This window comes from Crocodylus porosus, unplaced genomic scaffold (genome assembly GCF_001723895.1).
Source record: "Crocodylus porosus isolate Cpor-Errol unplaced genomic scaffold, CroPor_comp1, whole genome shotgun sequence".
Lineage (NCBI taxonomy): Eukaryota > Metazoa > Chordata > Crocodylia > Crocodylidae > Crocodylus > Crocodylus porosus.
In genome coordinates, this window is record NW_017728929.1 from 4,120,447 (window position 1) to 4,139,718 (window position 19,272).

Below are 19,272 nucleotides of genomic sequence, written 5' to 3' on the forward strand. Positions count from 1 at the left end.
GAGGTGGTTCAAGCACCTACATTGAACACCTTCAAGAGCAAATTGGATGGTTATTTTGCTGGGATCCTATGACCCCAGCTGACTTCCTGCCCTTTGGTTGGGGGGCTGGACTCGATGATCTTCCAAGGTCCCTTCCAGCCCTAATGTCTATGAAATCTATGAAAACACGGGCACAACATTGGCCCTCTTCCAGTATTCAGGGACCTCCCCCGAGCTCCACAAGTTTTGGAGGAGTTTCGCCAGAGGTCCCGCGATGACTTCGGCCACTTCCTTCAGCACTCTCAGATGAAGTTCCTCTGGTCCTGCTGACTTATAAATGTCTAACTTTTCTAACTGATCATGCACCAGCTCGACATCAACAGTAGGAAGGCAGTCATTCCCACCATGCCCATTCTGAACCTTATCTAGTATGATCTTCCCATTAGTCCAGTGAAATACCAAAGGAAAGTAGTCATTCAGGAGCTCAGTTTTCTCCTGAGTGTCAGTAACAAGCTGTCCTAAGTGGTTAAGCAATAGCCCCACACTTCCATTTGTTTTCCTTTTGTTTCCTACATACCTAAAGCAGGACTTCTTATTGTCTTTGATTTCTGTTACTAGTTTAAATTCAGTCACCGCCTTAGCCTTTCTAATCTGTTTCCTACAAGTGTGGGCTGTTGTTGTGTAGTCGGGGACAATCCCAAGCTTCCCTTGTTTGTATGTGTTGTTCTGCTCACTCCCCCTCTTGCCCCCTTTTTGTGCTTTGCTGGGGCACTGCATTTTGTCACATCTGCTTGTTTAGATTTCTTGGGCTGTGTGCTCACTATTTACTGGAATATTTTCTTTTTACCACAGCTACTTCTGTACAACTGTTCACCTTTGGGGTTAGTGGGTCAGTCTTTCACCTCAGTGAGTGCAGGGATAGAGCTGACCAGAGAATAAGAAATTTGTTGTGCAAAAAAAAAAAAGAGAGGTGCTTTTAGTACTTAATTTTGTTCTGCATTGGGATCAAACAGAGACGTTTAACATTGTGTGAGAGTGTATGAGAGAGAGTGAGAGACCCATCCCAGAACAACAGAGACCCTGGCTTGGAATATGGGACACTTAGATGCCTAATTTAACAGAATGGTGATTTGGGGCCTGGTCTTCCATGTCCCAGGTAACAAACAACCAGCCTGTACAGTCAAAGTCCCAGTTAGTGGAATCAAATGGAACAGTTCCAAGAGAAACAGGAACCCACCCCAGAATGACCAGTTTCTCTGGGGTGGTTAGGGCTCTTCAGAGATGAGCTTGATGCAGAGCAGGGACTTGAACCAGAATCTGTCACATCTCAGACAGGTGGTGCAGGCATTGGATATTCTGGCATGTGTCTTACTTTCTTCTCCTTTTGTACCACGCTGGGCCTAAGAAACCAGTTTTGAATAAGCTGGTTTCACCCCTTCAACAGAAATGTTGCAAAACAATTAGAAGTAAAAAAAATCTCAACCTGCTTCTCATTTTCCCTTTTCCTGTGGATGCTGCAGTCAAAGGCATTTTTGTGATTGGACCTTACTTAATTATCTCTGTATGTAATGCAATTGGTTGTACAAGTCTAACAAGCTTTAGTTCTTTGATATGGGACTTTATCTGTGGTTCTCTCTGACTGTTCCACTAGTATCTGCTCTCTTTGCGATGTGGTTTCAGTCAGCAGTGTTTGCTATCAGGTTTCATAATGTGAAACCTTCTTTGGGGACTTAGAAGTGGTACACTCCTAAATTCTGTGGTGCACTCCTAAATTACAGCACTGCCTAGGCAAGAATAGCTTAAGCTGGTTATGTTTGTGTTTGTCTTGAAGTCCATTTTACTTCTGAGAGTCCTGACAAAAGTCTGTATATACTGATGATTGTGGCTTACTGTGTTTTAGCAATGCAGAAATCTGTTGTAGCATATGGGTAACAACTGATCGTTTCATGAAGGGTTATGATTTTTTATCTCTGACAATTGCACGATTCAGACTGGTGACCTAAAATCTGAAGGGATCCATGTCTTAAGCCAGGGGTAGGCAACATTTTTTGGCCGGAGTGCCAAAATGCACCACGATGCCTACCTTGGAAGGTGCTGGAGTGCCGGCATGGTAGAAAAACAACAGGAGGGCAAGGGGTACATGGCAGGATGCCCTCCTTGTGCCCCCTGCCCCTGCAGCCAAAGCCCCTGCCCCACAGCCCAGGCTCCATGGCTGCCAGCAGCTACCCTGGCTCTGGGTAGCTGCTGGAGCCCAGGCTGTTCCCAGCAGGGCTTGCAGCATTCCAGCTGCCTGCTAGGAACAGCCCGGGCTTCCTGCTGGCAGAAGCTACCCAGAGCTGGGGTCAGCTGCAGCCGGGAGGCTCCAAACAGTAGTTCTGGGCTCTGGGCTCTGGCATCAGCTTTGTACCAGGGCATGCACCCGTGCGTCAGAGCAGGCGGTGGAGGAGGGTCCTGAGGCAGTGCAGCTCCCGTCTCTCCCCTGTTCCCGGCACAGAGGTGATAGCAGGGTTCTGGAGCCTGGCGCCACTGTTTGTAGCTGTCTGGGCTCTGGGCAGATGCAGCAAGCAGCAGGCAGGCTGTAAACAGCTGCACCGGGCTCCACAGCTCCGGCATCAGCTCCGTGCTGGTGGCAACTGTGTGCGCACCTTGGGGCGGACAGCAGGGCAACGCAACCCGCCCCGAGGTACCCGTTTTTCCTGTCCGGGCTCTCGTTGCAGAGCCTGCTGGCAGCAGGCAGCTTCTGGGGGCAGAGAGCAATCTCCATCACCCTGCTTGCTACCTGGTTGACTGGGAGCAAATTTCTACATGTGCCTTACTGTGCAGTAACTACTTGGCAGTTAAGTTGCTACTTGCATTTTGAAGGTAGCAAATTAACTGCTGAGTAGAGCAAATTATTGTGCAGTAAGGGTTTGCATGTGTAGATGTGATGCTTACTACACAGTAATTTGCTCTACTGTACAGTAGTGCCCACTGACTATGAGTTTCTTAGGGTCAAGCATCTGAATGAAAAACTAACTCATAACTTATGTAATTTTTTTTTTTCATATTTGGGTGAGAGAAGGTGTGATAAAGACACTATTGACTTAGCTTTTCTGGCCTGGGTTCAGGGCTGTGTGTGAACTAATGAGCGCTGAAATTACTGTAGGCCACGTTCTGCACTGGTCCATGATCCAAGGTGCCCAAATGTAGGACAGTTTAACCTTACCTTCTCGGCTATTGGTTGTTACAGGACCTTTCACATGTCAGTAGAGGGATAATAGGCAAAATATTGGCCCTGTAGAAACTGATAGGAATTTTGTCATTGACTTCAATGGAGTCATGATTTTGCACAGTTTTCTTCATCTGTGCAGTGGTTTAGTAATCTAAACACAGGAATTTCTTGCTTGGATATCTTTACTAGTATTGTCCCATTGTTCTTAGGAACAATTAAGAGCCATTTCCTGGTATATTTGGTGCATCAGCTGTACCATAATATGCTGTTGTTTTTCCCTCTCCTTACTTCTTTGTGTGCTATAGAGATATGTGGGACAGTTTTACAAGGACCATCGCCATGGCAAAGGGATTTACTTCTGGCCTGATGGTTCCAAATTTATTGGAGCATTTTATCTTAGTCATAAAGAAGGTTATGGGACCATGGAATTCAAGGATGGAAGAAAATATCAGGTAACTAAAAAAATCTAATACATTCTAATAATCAGTAATATTTACAGAATGTGAATTTGTGCTGCTATCCTGGTCACGGTGGAAACGAAGTGTAAGTGTGAGAGTTGATATGATTCTGAAGTAGTTGCTTTAAGCTTTTGAAAGAATTATTTGAAGAATTATTTCTTGCTTGCCCGTCGTAGAATTAATCAAATATTGGATTTGAGCATGCACTGAGTCCAAGGCCTCAAAATTGAATTGCCCAGGGTGTTACTTTAAACTCCAAATTGTGAGTGAGTGAGTGAGTGGTCTATCTGGCTACAGGGAAAAAAAGAGTTACTGGTTAGACTAACCTGCAAAGACTGAATCAATTGAGACTTTTTGAATGTCTGTCCCTAGCCAAAGAGTTGTGATCAAATACATCTCTAGTGGGAGAGGGTGGATTGAAGAAGAGCATAAATTAATCTTTGAGCTAAGATCCCATCTTCAATCACTTAGCAACTGTAGTGTAAAGTTTTTCTTAGTGAAATAATAGCCTTAAGAAAGATGTAATGTCTTCACAGAGCTGAAGTGTTGCTGTATGGAAAGCCTTTTGTCTCCAGTCTCTAATATTTATGTCTACCACATTCACAGTGCTTGTTCAACAAGGAGTCTAATTAGCTGGTCAACAATCTTAAGGGACATGTTAGCTACTAGGAGCCTGCAATATGAAAGAGAAAAACACTGTGCTTAAAACAATAGTGGAGGCAGCACCATTCTAAGATGCCTAAACAATGCAATTGTGTATTTTGCACCATTTTAAGACTTGCTCGACATTGCTGTTAGAATGAGGGTGTAAACAAACATTGTCTTGGTTGCAGGATCAGTTATGCTGGGATGTAGTTGACCCACTTAATTGGCGTTTACAGATGTTGCCCTTGTTCCATCCAAGCTGGCCGAAACCAAGTGCCCCTTGGTTTTAGGTGCAGCAGAGTCCAGTCTTGTGTGTTGAGCTGCTGAGGGGAAGCCATCCATGGTCTCAAGCTGCAGCTGCTCAGGCAGAAACTGCACAGCCTTCAGCAGTGACTGCCCAAGTGCATTCAGAAAGGACAGCAGGTCCACAGCCCGCACCCTGCCCATAGCAGCCTAAAGGCAGTTGCACGCCTATGCCAGTGCCTCTGCTGCACTTGAGTGGATGAGCAGACCCATGGCATATTCACCATCCCACTGGCTGGAGCAGACTCCATGGTAGATACCATCAGGTGAGCTGTAGGGTGCAACATCTTGCCACTGTCTCTTTTCTGCTTTATGGCAGTATCTTGGTTTCCCATACTTCCCTGGGTGCAGCAGCTGGGGCTAGGGAAGGGGCAGCAGTGCTACATCCTGACCTGGTGTTGTGATAGGTGACCCTGCCAGATGAACTTGCCAGGTGGTGCTCACTGCCCTCAATCCAGCGTGGGCTCTGTTGTTTCTCACCCAGCATTCAGTTCAGTCCCCCCTGCAAGCACCAAGCCAGACTCTTTTTTTCTTTTCCCCTTTTTTAACCTCTTTACTTTAAAAAGAAAGAAGAAATCCGAACATGTTTTGAGTTGGAACAACTCCTCATGGGGTTCCCTACTTCGCACTTCAGACGTGTTTCCCAGGAATTTCTCTGCAGGGGAATGTCTGCAGTGCTCAGTAAGCAGAGAGATGTTCTCCCCGATATGGCATCACAAACTGTAACTAGCAGTGGTTGCAGAACAATTTTTGGCCAGTTGAAGCGGGACAAGGGACTACAATATCTCTTTGCTCCTAATATGTGCTGCCATAAAAATGTTTGTGCACCCTTAGAAAGCTTATTTTCCTAGCATTTGTATTTCTTTCAAACTTTAGCTTTTCCAGGGTCAGGCTGCCTCTGAACTGAATCTACGTAGCACCTACTACAAATTATGCCTGAAATATACTTAATAAGTATAGTAATTCACTAACATATATTTTGACTTCATCTTGTTCTATTAAAACATTTTAAGTCTTTGCTTAGGTTTGGTGAGAGTTAGAGAAGAGAAGATGAGCCAAGGGATCAGATAAGGATGCTTAATTTTGCCACGTTTTAAACAGAAAGCAGACTTAAACTGTGCAATGTGATTGATCTCTCTTCTTTTTAATTCTGGCAAACCTGCTTCTCTGCAAAGGGCCTGTACAAGGCTGATGAGCGATTTGGACCAGGAGTACAGACTTATCCAGATAACTGTCAAGATGTTGGCTTGTGGCTCAAGAATCACATACTTAAACTGTGCACTGAAGTAGCTGACTATTTTTCTGTCCAAGCTTACCCAGAACACTGCGATTATTTTGATGCTGATTCCCAGAGGGAGTACCTTTCTGATGAGGAAATTCCACATACAGATGTGAATGAGGAGAAGGACCCATTTTACTATAGCTACAAATGTCTCCTTTTAGATGACAGTTACACATTGCCTGAAAAGATATACATCTACTCGACTGACATGGATCACCTTCCTTTGACTCGCACCTTCTGTAAAGAGTTTGATTCCCAGGTTTTTCAGAATAACAAACAGATATATGATGAAGACCCCTGGCTTATTACAAATATAACCCCGTTAATGATCAGAATGCAGAGGCACATCTACAAATATAGGTAGCTATTGATTTTTTTTCTGAGAGTGGATTTTTTTTTTTCTTAGGTGATTTCAAAGGCTGTTTCTACCACAAGTTGCAGTACAAAAGTTTTACTCTAGGGATTTTTATATTGTCCCAGGGTAACTTTAAAAATTCATTAAATAAGCTGCAAGTGAGTTTTTGTGAAACAAATGGTCTATTCCATTTGTACTTCTCTAGCCTAAAGGAAGCCTTCTTAACTACCATTTGTGGTTTATTGAATGTGTGTGCATGTGTGTGCCAGCTCAGATCCGGAGTGTTCCTATGAACACATTATCACTGTTTGTGTGTCAGAATGCCTGTAATCAAGTTGGGGGTTCCACTGAGCAAGTGGCTGTGTACACCATGATGGGAGACATCCTGTGTCCTCAGAGTTTAATGGGTAGAAAGAGATGAGGATAAAGATTAGAGGAGGGGCAGAATGCCAGATTTTTAAAACTACTGAAAATATGGCCTATAGTGTATTTCAGAGGGGTGCACAGATGCACAACAAATTATTCCAAAGCCTGATATATCCACTTCCAGGCCATGCAGAAACATGCTCCAGTGTCAATAGCTGTTTTGCCCACGCTCGGCTGGCCTTCATTTTGTATGCAAACATGTACTCATTTATGCAAGAAAATACTGTTGACACATACAAATGTGTTTGCAGGAATACTGTCTGTTGCAGCCTCAAGTGTAACAGCACAATATGGACATTTTAGTTCATATTGGCACGAGTGCCTTATGTTTTTTGGTTATTATTATTATTATTATTTATTTATTTATTTATTTATTTTTGATTTTCAAAGAGCAGCATAGAAGCCTACTGAAGCTTGGGCAGTTTGAGATCCACTGTATTTTCTTGCATACAACACACCCCCAAGTAACGTGCACCTTGCTTTTGGAAGGCAGACTGTAGGCAAAAAAGATTTTTCCAAAGTCATGGCTGACTGTGACCTAGAGTAAATCTTCCTGGAAAAACAGTGTGTCCAGAGACAATTTGGATGAGGCAATAGGTAGCAGGAACTGCCTGGTGCCAGCTGGCTCAACTCAGGTGCAGAGATCACTGTGAATACCTCTGGGACACACTGTTTCCTGGAGGACTTTCTCTTAGGGCTGTGCAAAGCTTCGGTCCCTGATTATATTTGGCAGAGATTCGGCCTGATTCTGTGGCTGAATCTTTGAATCTGAATCAAAATGGGAGACCCTTTAATCTCTTCGAATCAAATCAGAACCCTCTGAATAGATTCAGAGAGATTCGGAAAGATTTGATGATTCAGCCATAGACACAGCTTTAAATGTTTTTTCTACATACCTCAAGGTACTAGGCGGCTCGTGAATGCTGAGATGGTGGGCTGGATGCAGCGTCCCACAGGAGTGTGGGGGGGCTCCCCAGTGTGCTTGGCAGCAGACCTGGAAGTGGACCAGAACTTCTGGTCCACTTCTGAGTCCGCTGGGAAGTGAACTGGGAGGCCCCTCTGCACCCCCCTCATCTTGGCGACTGGTGCCTCCTGGGTCTGGGGGGGGGCACCCGGGGTCCCCCCGTGGCCAATCGCTGAGGCGGGGGGGGTCCTGTGCATCCGGTGGTGGACCCAGAAGTGGACCAGATGTACTTCCGGTCCACTTCCAGATTCACTGCCAAGCATACAGGGGGTCCCCCCACGCTCCTGTGGGACACTCCATCTGCCTTGGCATCGCAGCTTTAACAAGCCATGCCTGATACTATGTAGAAAAAATATTTTAAGTTGTGTCTTTGGCTGAATCTCTGATTCTCTGAACCAGCATGAAATCTTCAGATTCAGATTCAGCTGAATGGAATTGGGGACAGTGATCCAAATCAACAAATCGAATCTCTGTCCCTGATTCAGGCTGAATTCAAATCCAAATGGGATGTGGCCCATTTCACACACCCCTACTTACTCTATGTCACACAAGGTTAAGCCCCAGATCCTTGCAAGGGCAGAAACAAGACTTTAGTTCTTTATGTAAGTTCCCGTAAATAAAGTATTGTTTCCACATTCTAAGTCTCATTTAGATACTACCAGCAGCTCACTTGCGGGTTCAGGTTGCCGTGCTCAGTCAATAGCTGTGGCTGTGAGAGGATTAACACAGATCTCCACCCCTTCAGTTTGCTGAGGCAGGCAAGTGCATGGCCTGCACCGTCTCCAGGCATGTTCCATTTCCAGCAGAGGAAAAACCTTTCCTTCTTAAGACCCCCTCTCCCCACAATTTTTGGAGGCTGATTTTTGAGGAAAAGTTGTGTAATGTATGCAAGAAAACATGGTAATTTTTGCAGCTATTGAGGCTCAATATTTTAACCATTTCTTTTATGAATGTTTTTTCTTTTTTTCTTTCAAGGCATTGTCAGGCAGACATCAGCTGGGATATTAACTTCATTCTGAATGGAATTCGAGATCCCTTTGGACCTAAGGGCCCCAAAGAACTTGCTTCAGAGCAGCTGATTGAACAGGCAGCAGCAGGAGACTTTGAGAGAGTTTATGCAATTCTCAGGGATGACCTTGCTCACCCAGATGTAGCCGATAAGCATGGGTACACTGCACTTGCTGCTGCTGCTGTAAGATTCTGAATAGGACTCTTCACTGTATGAATGACGACATGCAGATGAGGGGAAATGCCTGCCATGAGGCCTGTTACGTTCTTTACAACAGTGGATTCTTCTCTGTACGCACTGTTAGGTGGTGTAAGTTACTTAAGTAAAATCTTTTCATGCAGGCATATGCTTTGCAAATGTAAAGCTCACTGTTGTAAAGAAGTTGAAACACCACAGTAACTGCTCCAGTTTGAGAATGCAGATTTAGGCATTGATATAAGTGGGTGAAACTCTTCAATTTTGGTGCTTTACAGTGAAATATTTCTGCATATGAAATATTTCTGCCTAGTTTTAAAAGTTTTATTGGTTTTGCCTGCTTTCCAGTCACCTATAGAAAATCACTCAAACTAGTGATAAAAAATTGTCAGACCAGTAGGAATGCTGTTAAGTTAGAAAGCAAAATTGCAGTTCGGCTTAAGTCAGCTGCAGCATTTCGAGTCTGTTTTGAGGCTTTTTCTAACTTCAACCACATGTGTGGTTTCAGTTCCATTCTACCAGGAAAACTATAATGATATAGATGATATCAGGCATTGTATCATATTGGATCATATCTCATAAGAAAATAACCCAAGCACTTCCATCAACAGGTAAATTACCACAATGACATCATCAATCTTCTTCTCAATAGTGGAGCTGACGTGAACAAATGCAATGATGAAGGATTATCAGCTTTATCAATGTGTTTTATTCTGTATTACCCAGTGGAATCATTTAAGACTAATATTGCTGAAAGGAACATAAATAAATATAAGGTGAGTTTATTATTAATCTAAAATAGTAAAATCAGAATTTCTCACTCAAATGTGTCACAGGTCTGCTTTTAAAAATTAGTTTACTGTGAACAATCTAGTAGTAGGATAAGGTAAATTTTTTACATTTCTTGACTCAGCAATAGGAGAGTATGTTTAACACTACTGAAAACTCTTAGTGTGGTAACACTCTCAAGATCCATTTTTGGGATTAGGCTGGAAATCATGAGTGGGTCTCTCTAATGCTTTTAAGGGAGTCTAGGAACTCAGGTGCAGAGATCCCAATGAAATTCCCTGGCTTACTGATGATGGAGAGCAAGCAAATACTATATGCTTGTGGGGGGTGGTGAATCGGCAGTGTTGACCGCTGTGGGTCGCTGACCCTTCTCCCCCACTCGGGGACCGCCTCCTGCCCGCAGCGGTCGTTCCTGGACTCTCATGTGCTGCTGACTCGCCTGCCACGACTTTGATGGTTCCGGTTCAGTTCCGACTGTTCGGCGCGTGTCGGTCCAGGACTGGGACTCGGTGCGCGTGCGGGGTCCCGCATCGTTGAGGGCTCCTCCTCCCCTACACCCTCACCCGGTCCTCTGGTAACGTGACCACCTGTCTAGGCCGGCCACGTCAAGGTGCCAGTCCAAGCTTCTGCTTAGTAGAAGCAGATTACCTTGACAGTCACTACCAGGGATACCCCCTTTGAGGGGAGTCTGCCTCCTCCCAGCAGGCGTGCCAATGTTCCCCTGGGTAATGCGGGGTTAAGACCCACCCCCTTTGTTCCCTTCTGGGCACTCCTCTGCCCTGATTAGGGATCCTCGGGGCAATGCCGCCCCATGCCGCTGGAGCACCAGTAGCGCTCTCCTCTTACAGTTTATACGGTATCTGGCCCTCTGCCGGCGCCAGCTGCTCCTGGCGGCCTTTAGCACTCCGGAGCTACATCCAGCCGATTCCCTTGACTCACCAACCCCGCTGGGGCTTGCCCTTGCCCCAGAAGGTCCTGCAGCCTCCGCGGGCGGCTTGCCTCCGCATCTGGGAGCTCTCTCCGGCAGCAGCTCCTCTGTCCCGTCCTCCCGGTCCCGCCGCCGCCTCGTCTGGCTCTGGCGCCTCCTTTATGCGGCCGCCGTCCGTTCCGGGCCTTCTCTCTTCCGGGGACCTGAAAGAGGTGAGTTTCCGCCTGGCGTGTTGAGTCTGTGCCCGGCGGGCTTGCCTGACGATGCCGGGACCGGGCAACTCCGAGCCCACGGGCTCCTTACCTCCCTCACAATGCTAAACAGAGTTTATAAGGATTTGAAATTAAGATGGAGTAAAATAATCTACCGTAACTCTATCATAATATAACTAGTTCTGTTATTTTTGTATGGCTATCCATTAATTGTTACATCCTAATGTTAGCATATGATGATTTACTTTATTGAAGATAAGACTTTTCCATATTTATTGCTTCAGGTTTGTGATTTTATTTTTTGTTTTAATTGTTAAATAGGAAGCACAGTCAGTATCTTCAGAAGCTGCTACTACACTGGCAAGAGTATGGGAACATTCTACAAAACAGAAATGTTTAATAGACACCATTCGCGAGTCAGACCTAGTATCTCCAGTGTCCAGGGAAAGGGTGGAGTTTGCTGTTAATGATGAGATAAGAACATTAGATGAAACTGATTATGCGAGCTTAGAAAAGAGGACCAACTGCAGCATAGAAACAACCTTTGACTCAAGCCGTAGTGTTCTCAACTATGGAATTGAGGTTACTCCAGAGACCTTGCAGCACACTGCAAAAGTTTTCAGCCACAGTTTGCTAAAAACAGCCTCCTATTCCTGTGGACTCAGTGGAGATGAAGGCACAATGAGAAAAATGGCATTATCTATATCAGAGTAAGTCCTACTCAAAAAAGCCACCTACTTTGGTCTGACAAGCTTATGTAATGCCTAGGCAGAGCAACACCCAGTGTCTCTCATGTTCATCAGTGGAGTAGCTTTCAAAGAGACAGAAATTGGCAGGATTTCTATTGAGCAGAAGAGAGCAAATTGAACAATGCCACATAGACATTTTCAGTGAAGTGCTTCCTTGAGGAAAAAGAATGAAATTACTCAGTTTATTTCTTCTTCTCAGTTGCATTTGATCTTCATTTAGTGAGGTTGTATGTTGGCTACCAATAGTACATGTAATCTGTTACAGCATAGATTGAAGTGTAGTAACCAACTGCCTCACCCACATAGAAGCTGAGGAATCCTGTGCTGGTTGTGGTGAATGGTCTCAGGGGGCCTTATCTTGCCATTGTTCCACATGTAAAATTATCAGTTAAGATCCTGAAAGTTTTATCATGACTGATGGTAGAATATCTAACACGAGGTTATTTTCAGAGCAGGGTCTTAGCTGTATCACTACTATTGATATCGTTAGTTTACTCTTCTAGTGCATCCTAGATTATGCATGTGTTTTTAGGGTGGACAGGTGGGTGTATACAAACTGTTTGTTGGAACATGAATGTACATAGGATTACAGGGCATATGGGTAGAAATTTAGTCATTGTCATACTTTAGAAGATTATCCATATGACTCTCTTGAATGTCAGTATGAGCTGTAGCATTCCAAGGATAAGTTGTATTCCAGGTATGGGAGTAGCTGAGCTAGTGGGCATCAGGAAGTCTCCAGAGCAGTTGGCACTGGTTCTTCTTCTTGCTATTATTTAAAGAAAATATGGAGAAATGGTAACATCTCCAACTGAAAGTCTCCATTGCATTGGGATGAATAAATGGAACATGCTTAATCAAACAGAATTCCATGGCCCCAGGCAGGGATCTTCCATATTTGTAGCCTCTGGGTTCTGAACACAGGGGCAGTTTTTTTGATAGTGCTGCTTGGTAGTCAGACTTGCTGAAAGGGATTGAAGTAAGAGGGGCCATGACCCCACCACTCCTGCATTTCATAACATTGCTGTCTTTGTAGCTCATGTATTGTCCAGCTGGAGTGATACAGCAGACATGCTTCACTTTTGCCCAAGTATGATCTTTTGTATCTGAATCTTGGAGGCCAGTGTTGGAAAATATGGCCCTGAATATGTTTTGGATTTTTTCAGTTTTGCTTGTTTGTTTTACAAACTAATAATAGAGTGTTCTGAGATTTACCGTAATGACTCTAGACACCAAAGACGATGGGAGACAACTGAACTGCTGCTTCGCAGAGGTGCAGATCCCAACACTTGCCGTGTCCCGTTACCAGTTCTCTTCTTTGCTATTAAAGCTGCAGATGTAAATACAGTGAAACTACTCTTAGAAATCGGAGCACGGACTGATGTACAACTTCCCTCTAAGGTAACGCTGCAATTTTACTGGATACTGATTATGAGTAACTTCAGACTCTTACATTTAGTTGCTGTCAGAGATACAACTTTAACAGCTCTGTGTTAAGTTTAATATTTAATATTTAGTCAATTTAGGTTTTACTTTTTGACGATGTTTATTTTTGATACCAGGAAGAGAATATTTAAAAAGTTGAGTTTATTCACTATGTACATATGTAAGTACTTTTGGCATTTCTCTAAATGGGGGAAACAAAGATAGACTGGTCAGTATAACTTCCTTCTGTAGTCCCCCTAAAGGGTGTTAGACTGCTGCTTTTGGTCTTCATGCCAGTGTCTGATCCTAGTGGGAACTCCACGGACCAGTTTCTGTACTGTCAGCTTAAGGAAGGAGCATCTCATGCCAGCTCGTTGTATTCTAACTTCTTATTCCCTTCTGACCATAGTGCCTGAAGGAATTCCTCAAGCTTTTTGGTTTACTAGAGTCTATCGTGATGTCATTAAATGTCTTTTCAAATGCACATTTCACTATAAAGTATCTTTTTTTTTGTGGTCTCCTAGTGCTTTGTTTGCCACAAGTTGTTTTTTGAAATATGTTTATTTTGGAGTCTATGGATAATAATACCTAGATCTCTTAGAGCACTGTTCCTCAGTAGAGGTGACAAAGAAAACAGTATTATTGTTGCTAGTGATGGTGCCTGCACTCCTCTGTGGCTCCTACTAAAAGTTTTGAGCACCTTCCTGCCCTGGCTCCAGTGAAAGTTGTCTTTCCTTTATTCCAATTGCACCCTTACAGAACAGTAGCCTGGCAGATTGTCCCAGGACTTGGCAGTCATGCCCGTGGATTGACTCAGCTGTGAAACGTACTGGCAGATGGAGGACACGAAGGCTGTCCTGGTTTTTGCTGGCACTTTCTGGAGGTCCCATACAGCGTGCGTCTGAAAAGTCCAAAGTCTTTAATGATCCACGAGTCCTTTGTGGTTCAGTGGTAGACTCCTGGTCTACCACACAGGAGACTTTGGTTTGATTCCTAGACACTTATACAACTAGAGCCATGGAGGCAACTAAACATCTGCACCCAGTCTGTTCTTTGGATTCTGTCTCAGTGACTTAAAGGGAGGATGAAAGGTCTGGGTGGCCTCTACTCCTCCAAAAATTCCTGCCCAGGCATATACATCAGAGGTCTGGGTGGCCCTCATGCATACACCATGATCTAGGAGGACTGATGGCTGCCGCCGCCACCACCACTACTTCAATGATCTAGAGTAATTTCCCCAATGGATTAGCAGCCAGGTGTTGAGGCTGGTGCCTCACACCATGCTAGGGTTACTTACCAGGTTTCCAAAATATTTTCCCAAAGCAACATAACCTATCCATAGGCTTTCTTATGAAGCAGGTGCCAGGATTAGGCCCTCTACCTTTTGTCTCATAAATGGGCTCAAAACAATGATACAAGAGTAACAGTGTTTTGTAATGCATTCTTTCTGAGCTGGGGTGTGTCTGTGCAACCATTTCTTACACCAGTTAGATTTTTCATTTTGGGAGGGTATTAGGGTGAACCCACTCTAAAATAATGGCAGAAGCATTGATTGAAGTGGTACTTTACCAGAGCACAAATATAATCCTTTAACTCTGTTTTTGTTTCTAGGCTAGTATAGATGGGGCCTAGGAAGAACATACAGTACCTAAATTTTAGATGCTACTTGTGGTGACTAAGAGTCTTATTGCTGCATTTATTTTTCAGCTAGGAGGTTTAAGTCCTCTTCATATTGCTGTAGCAATTCCTGGAGAAGAAGGGGTCAAGATAACAGAATTCATCCTTCACTCAGCTGTAGATCCTGATATAAGGGCAGAAGATAAAGATGTTATGTATGAACAAGACAGGGTGAGTTGCCTCATTGGCTCAGTCTCCCCCAGTTGTTGAAGTGCAGACTGTATGGAGTTGACTCCCTGCCTGATGGATGCAGAATGAAAGCTCTGCACCCTGTGGGAATATTTGTACTTCTTTTTAATCATTTGAAGTTTTATTGATGTATAATAGTGAGTTAAAACAACATGTACTTGGCTTTGATGCACTAGAATACTTATGCGGATGCATCATGAGTGTTAGGCACAGGCTAGAAATCTGAAGTTTGACTTTGGTAGCGCGCATATAATCATGTCTCTTGGCCCTCTAGATGTTCAGGTAAAGGCATGTGTCTGATGTGTGAGCCATACAGTCACATCTCTTGCCATGCCACACATACACAACAGAAGGTGTGATTGTGGGATCCAGCACCAGATCCTTTCACACCTTATTGCCATGAGGCACTGTCAGGACCTAGAGTTCATAGGTGCAAGACTCTAGGTCGTGGCAGGTGTAAGGCGCTACTGAGACAGAGTTCCACCAGCTGTGGGACACTTGGTCCTAGAAGCCATGGGGTGTCGCCAGGATGGAGAGTCTTGTCAGCTGCGAGACATCTTCCTGGCAGCTGTGGGGTGCTGCTGGGGCTGAGAGTTCCCTTGGCTGCATGATTCCCAGCCCTGGCTGCATGTTGTGCACCCCGGCATCTGGGAGCCTTCTCAGCTGATGGGGCGCCCAGCTGTGGTGGGAGACTCTATTATATGTGCAAATTAAAGCTTGATAGAAACCAGCTATAAAGTTAGTACATTTTCAAGCTCTAACTTTATAGCTGGATGGACCTTTTATGGCATGCTAGTTAGGTATAGCCAATCTAAGTGAACTGCATAATTAACCAGTTAATTGTGTAATACATGTAAGGCATACAGGGGGCCTTGGAAACAGATATCTTTGTGGACTGGACCTGCTTGTTCTACCACCATGGAGGCAGCCTCACGTTGATTTCTCTGGGTTTGAATCCAGACTCCCTCTGCTGGATCACTGGGGCAATGCCTCCAGAGTAGAGTTATTTAAAAAGTTTGTCTGAGGTTGGTTCTTCCTTTTATTTCTTTAATACTTTTGCCAATATAAAACTGTTTTAATGTTAATGCAGTCGCGCTAAGAAAGAGTCCTTTTCCTGGCATGATACGTTCAATTCAAGGAACAGCTGTATAGTTTGAGGTTACAAATCAATGTGCATACACTAGGAGGATTTGCTGGTATAGCTGTACTGGAAGAACTTTTCACCATAAACTAGGTATAAGGTGCATGACTCTGCACAGCAGAAAACTTTAACCTGTCAGGGTTTTCTCTCTCAAATTGCTGGCAATTTGAAAGTAGTTTAAGTTCCTGTCAGTGAGAAGACACTGACCTTTGTTTTAGGTCATCCGTAGTGTCCAATGTGCTGAATCTCCATTCTGTTTGACTCCTTCAGAACTGGTGCCTCCCCCACCATTTCAGCAGGACAGCAGATGAACCTGCTCCTGCTGCCAGCATGTACTTGTCCAAGCAGCTTATCCAGCCCATTTTGTATCATACTTTCTACTGACTTCTCTTGGCAGTGCAGAAGAGTGGTCTATAACATGTGTCAACAGACATAAAAATGGGCTATCTAAATGGCCAGGAGCTTCAGGGGGAGCCTTTTCTTTCTTCCCTGTTCAAAGACAAGTGCAAAGTCCTGCACTTGGGACAAAATGATTGCACTTATACACCCAGACTGGGGAATGACTAGCTAGGCTGCAGTACTGCATAGAAGGACCTGGAGGATATTGTGGATCATAAGCTGGATGAGCCAGCTGTGTGCTCTTGTTGCCAAAAAAGCCAACAACTTCTTGGGTTGTATTAACAGGAGCGTCACTTGCAAATCAAAAGAAGTGATTCTTCTGCCCTGTTCAGCACTAGTGAGACATCTTCCTTCAGTCTGCTGGCAGTGCTCCTGCTAATGCAGCCTGATATGCTGTTGGCTTTTTTCACAAGGACACACACATTTTCTGGACCATGATGGCTACAATATCACTCCAACACTAAAATAAAAAGGAGCATGTTTTAAATATTTTTTTTCCTGTCCTGTCTGCTGCTGAATTTATATTGAAAATGGACTTATTCACCTGTTGCCCCATTATATGAAGCATGATGCCAAAATCAAGCAAGGAAGTTTTACCCACATACCTGCTTGGATTGTTGGCAGTCCTGAGTGAGCAGGTACGTTATGTCCTTTTCCCATTATCTATGTATAAAAGAGCCAAGATTTAGAAGAAAAATAAAATCATGTACTTAAAGACTCTTGTTCTTCCCCATCCAGCATGCTTACCACCATGCTTCTGACAAGTTAAGGGGATACAGTATCTATGGAATTTACAATATGATCTTATATTGATATAATCTTGAGAGCTGGGATGAAAAATGAGTGAATTTGTAACTGTGCTGCCTAGATGACTCTTATGGATTTTCATGCATAAGAAACTAAATTAGTTTCCTTGCATTTGATTTTTTATTTCTCAAAATGGAAGATATCCATCAGTCTGAAAATCGCCTCAGTAAGTATCCAGGTTTATGGACCTTATAGTGAAAGGTGTTTTCAGGATGCAGTTCTATTGCAGTCCAGCAGATGGAGTCTGAATCCAAAGAAGGAAATGAGAATGGTGAGGGAAGCTTTAAATCGAGTTTTAGAAAACATAATGGTGGATTGAGCCACACGTGCAGGTTCCTGGACAGGCACATTTTGTTACTTTGTTTCTAAGATATATTGAAAGAGTATACCTATGTTTTGTTTGACTTGTTCTAATCCAGGGTAAAAGCACTGAATCATCTGTTGGTCTTGCCATGAAACTTAATAATGAAACTGGACCACCTACTGAGTACTATTCTTATTCTGGCCTTGTCCCAGAGGAAGGTGGGCGGACTCCCTTGCATATTGTCTGTGAGAGAGAGGATAACCATGAGGTAGGAACACAATGAGCCATAAGAATTTCCCACCTTCCTGATCGTTTTATGGGAAAATGTGTGATCGTTAGTTTGTGACCATTCTGCTCTTCTATGCAGTGGCGATTTTAGCTACCTGTGCAGCTGCACTGACGTGAACCCCTGGGCCTGAGGGGCAGTGCATCCTACTTTTGCTGCTGCTTCTGCTGTGCTGGCTGGGGACGGAGCCTCTACCTGCTGGGCAGGGCATGGGTCAGTGGGGGCCCCAGGCCATGGGCGGGGTGGAGCCTAGAGCTCCAGTAAATCTTAATATGCCCTTGCCTGTGGGCAGATGACTTTTGGCTTCTGTGACTCTTGGGCCCATGCCTCAAGAACAGTTCTCTGCAAGGCATTGTTTCTGTTACATTTAGAGTGCACCTCTTCCATTCACTTAGCAGATGTTTCTGTATCTAGGAGGTTGATGAAGTGAAGTTCATAGGCCCATCTCTGAAAAGTGGTTTGTAAATTCAAACGAGCACCAAACCTTGCTAACCTCATCACCAGAAGCCAGCTTTCTACAGCCCAAAACACAAAACCTGCCAACATATCTCCAGTACCCCCACAAACTGCACACCAGAATCTATCAAAAGTAAGAATACCCAACTACCTGTGGGGGCACATTTCTCACAAAATAACCACTCTGTCTCCAGTCTCTCAGGCCTGATCCTCAAAGGGAATTTTCAAACCACTTTTCACACATGGGCGTATGAACTTCACTTCATCAGGCTCCTAGATACAGAAACTCATGAACTCGATATAGAAATTGGATTTATGGCACACTACAGCCTGCCAGACATCTAACTCCCCAAGTACCTCTCCACTTCTACCTGCTACATCCCCCTTTCCAGCTACCCCAGCCTGTCTCTCTCACCCCCGATGCCTCCATTTCCATTTTCACTGACTGACTTTCTTGCCTACATTGCATGCCAGCCTCTGGTTTCTTTACTATTCCTTCCATCCAGGAAGAGCACACAGGCATACCAACTGCAGGTACTTCCTCAGTCTGATGAAGGGTTTTTCAACCCAAAAGCTGGTATCCCAGGCAGCTAAGCCAAGCTCACCAGGAGCCTTACAGCTCCACTTCAACCAGCAAGCCTCAGGCCTGTCAAAGATGTGACGGGTCTGGGTTTTCCCCAGCCAGCACTGTGTGTGTGCGTGGGATGGCTGGAGGTTATGGCACCTCCTACTTACCTTTCACCACGGAGATTGTTGGTTCTGGCATTTCCTGGAGCTGCCGTGCTGCTGGCAGCCCCACCAGGCCTCCCGACCCTGCCAGAGTGCAGTTTTGGTGGTTATGCCTAGGACCTGGGGCCTCCTTCTTCCCCATAGCCCCAGCTCATACCTCCCAAGTTCATCCTGGCACAGGAGCTCAGCAGGGACATGTTCTTCCCCTGCTGGCTGGTGATGCAATGAGTGCTGCCTTCAGCTGAGAGAGCGGGGCATTAACTAGTTTGAAAAACAATAAAATGGAAAGAGGTGTGGATGGAGTGAGGAGTGTGGCACTCACTCTGTCTGCAGGTGGAGCTTGGGGAATCCCAG

The 19,272-nt window shown here is 44.6% G+C and overlaps 1 protein-coding gene across 2 annotated transcripts in view; it reads left to right on the plus strand.

Moving 5' to 3' along the window:
- The window catches only part of ANKMY1 (ankyrin repeat and MYND domain containing 1), a 62,566-nt gene that overhangs the window by 7,936 nt on the left and 35,358 nt on the right, over positions 1 to 19,272 (plus strand). For both annotated transcript variants that reach the window (XM_019542943.1, XM_019542944.1), the window contains exons 2-9: positions 3,496 to 3,642; positions 5,772 to 6,238; positions 8,599 to 8,815; positions 9,439 to 9,603; positions 11,078 to 11,466; positions 12,735 to 12,906; positions 14,638 to 14,778; positions 17,563 to 17,715. In XM_019542943.1, the coding sequence (XP_019398488.1) occupies positions 3,496 to 3,642; positions 5,772 to 6,238; positions 8,599 to 8,815; positions 9,439 to 9,603; positions 11,078 to 11,466; positions 12,735 to 12,906; positions 14,638 to 14,778; positions 17,563 to 17,715 (1,851 nt within the window). The remainder of the gene's footprint in view (positions 1 to 3,495; positions 3,643 to 5,771; positions 6,239 to 8,598; positions 8,816 to 9,438; positions 9,604 to 11,077; positions 11,467 to 12,734; positions 12,907 to 14,637; positions 14,779 to 17,562; positions 17,716 to 19,272) is intronic.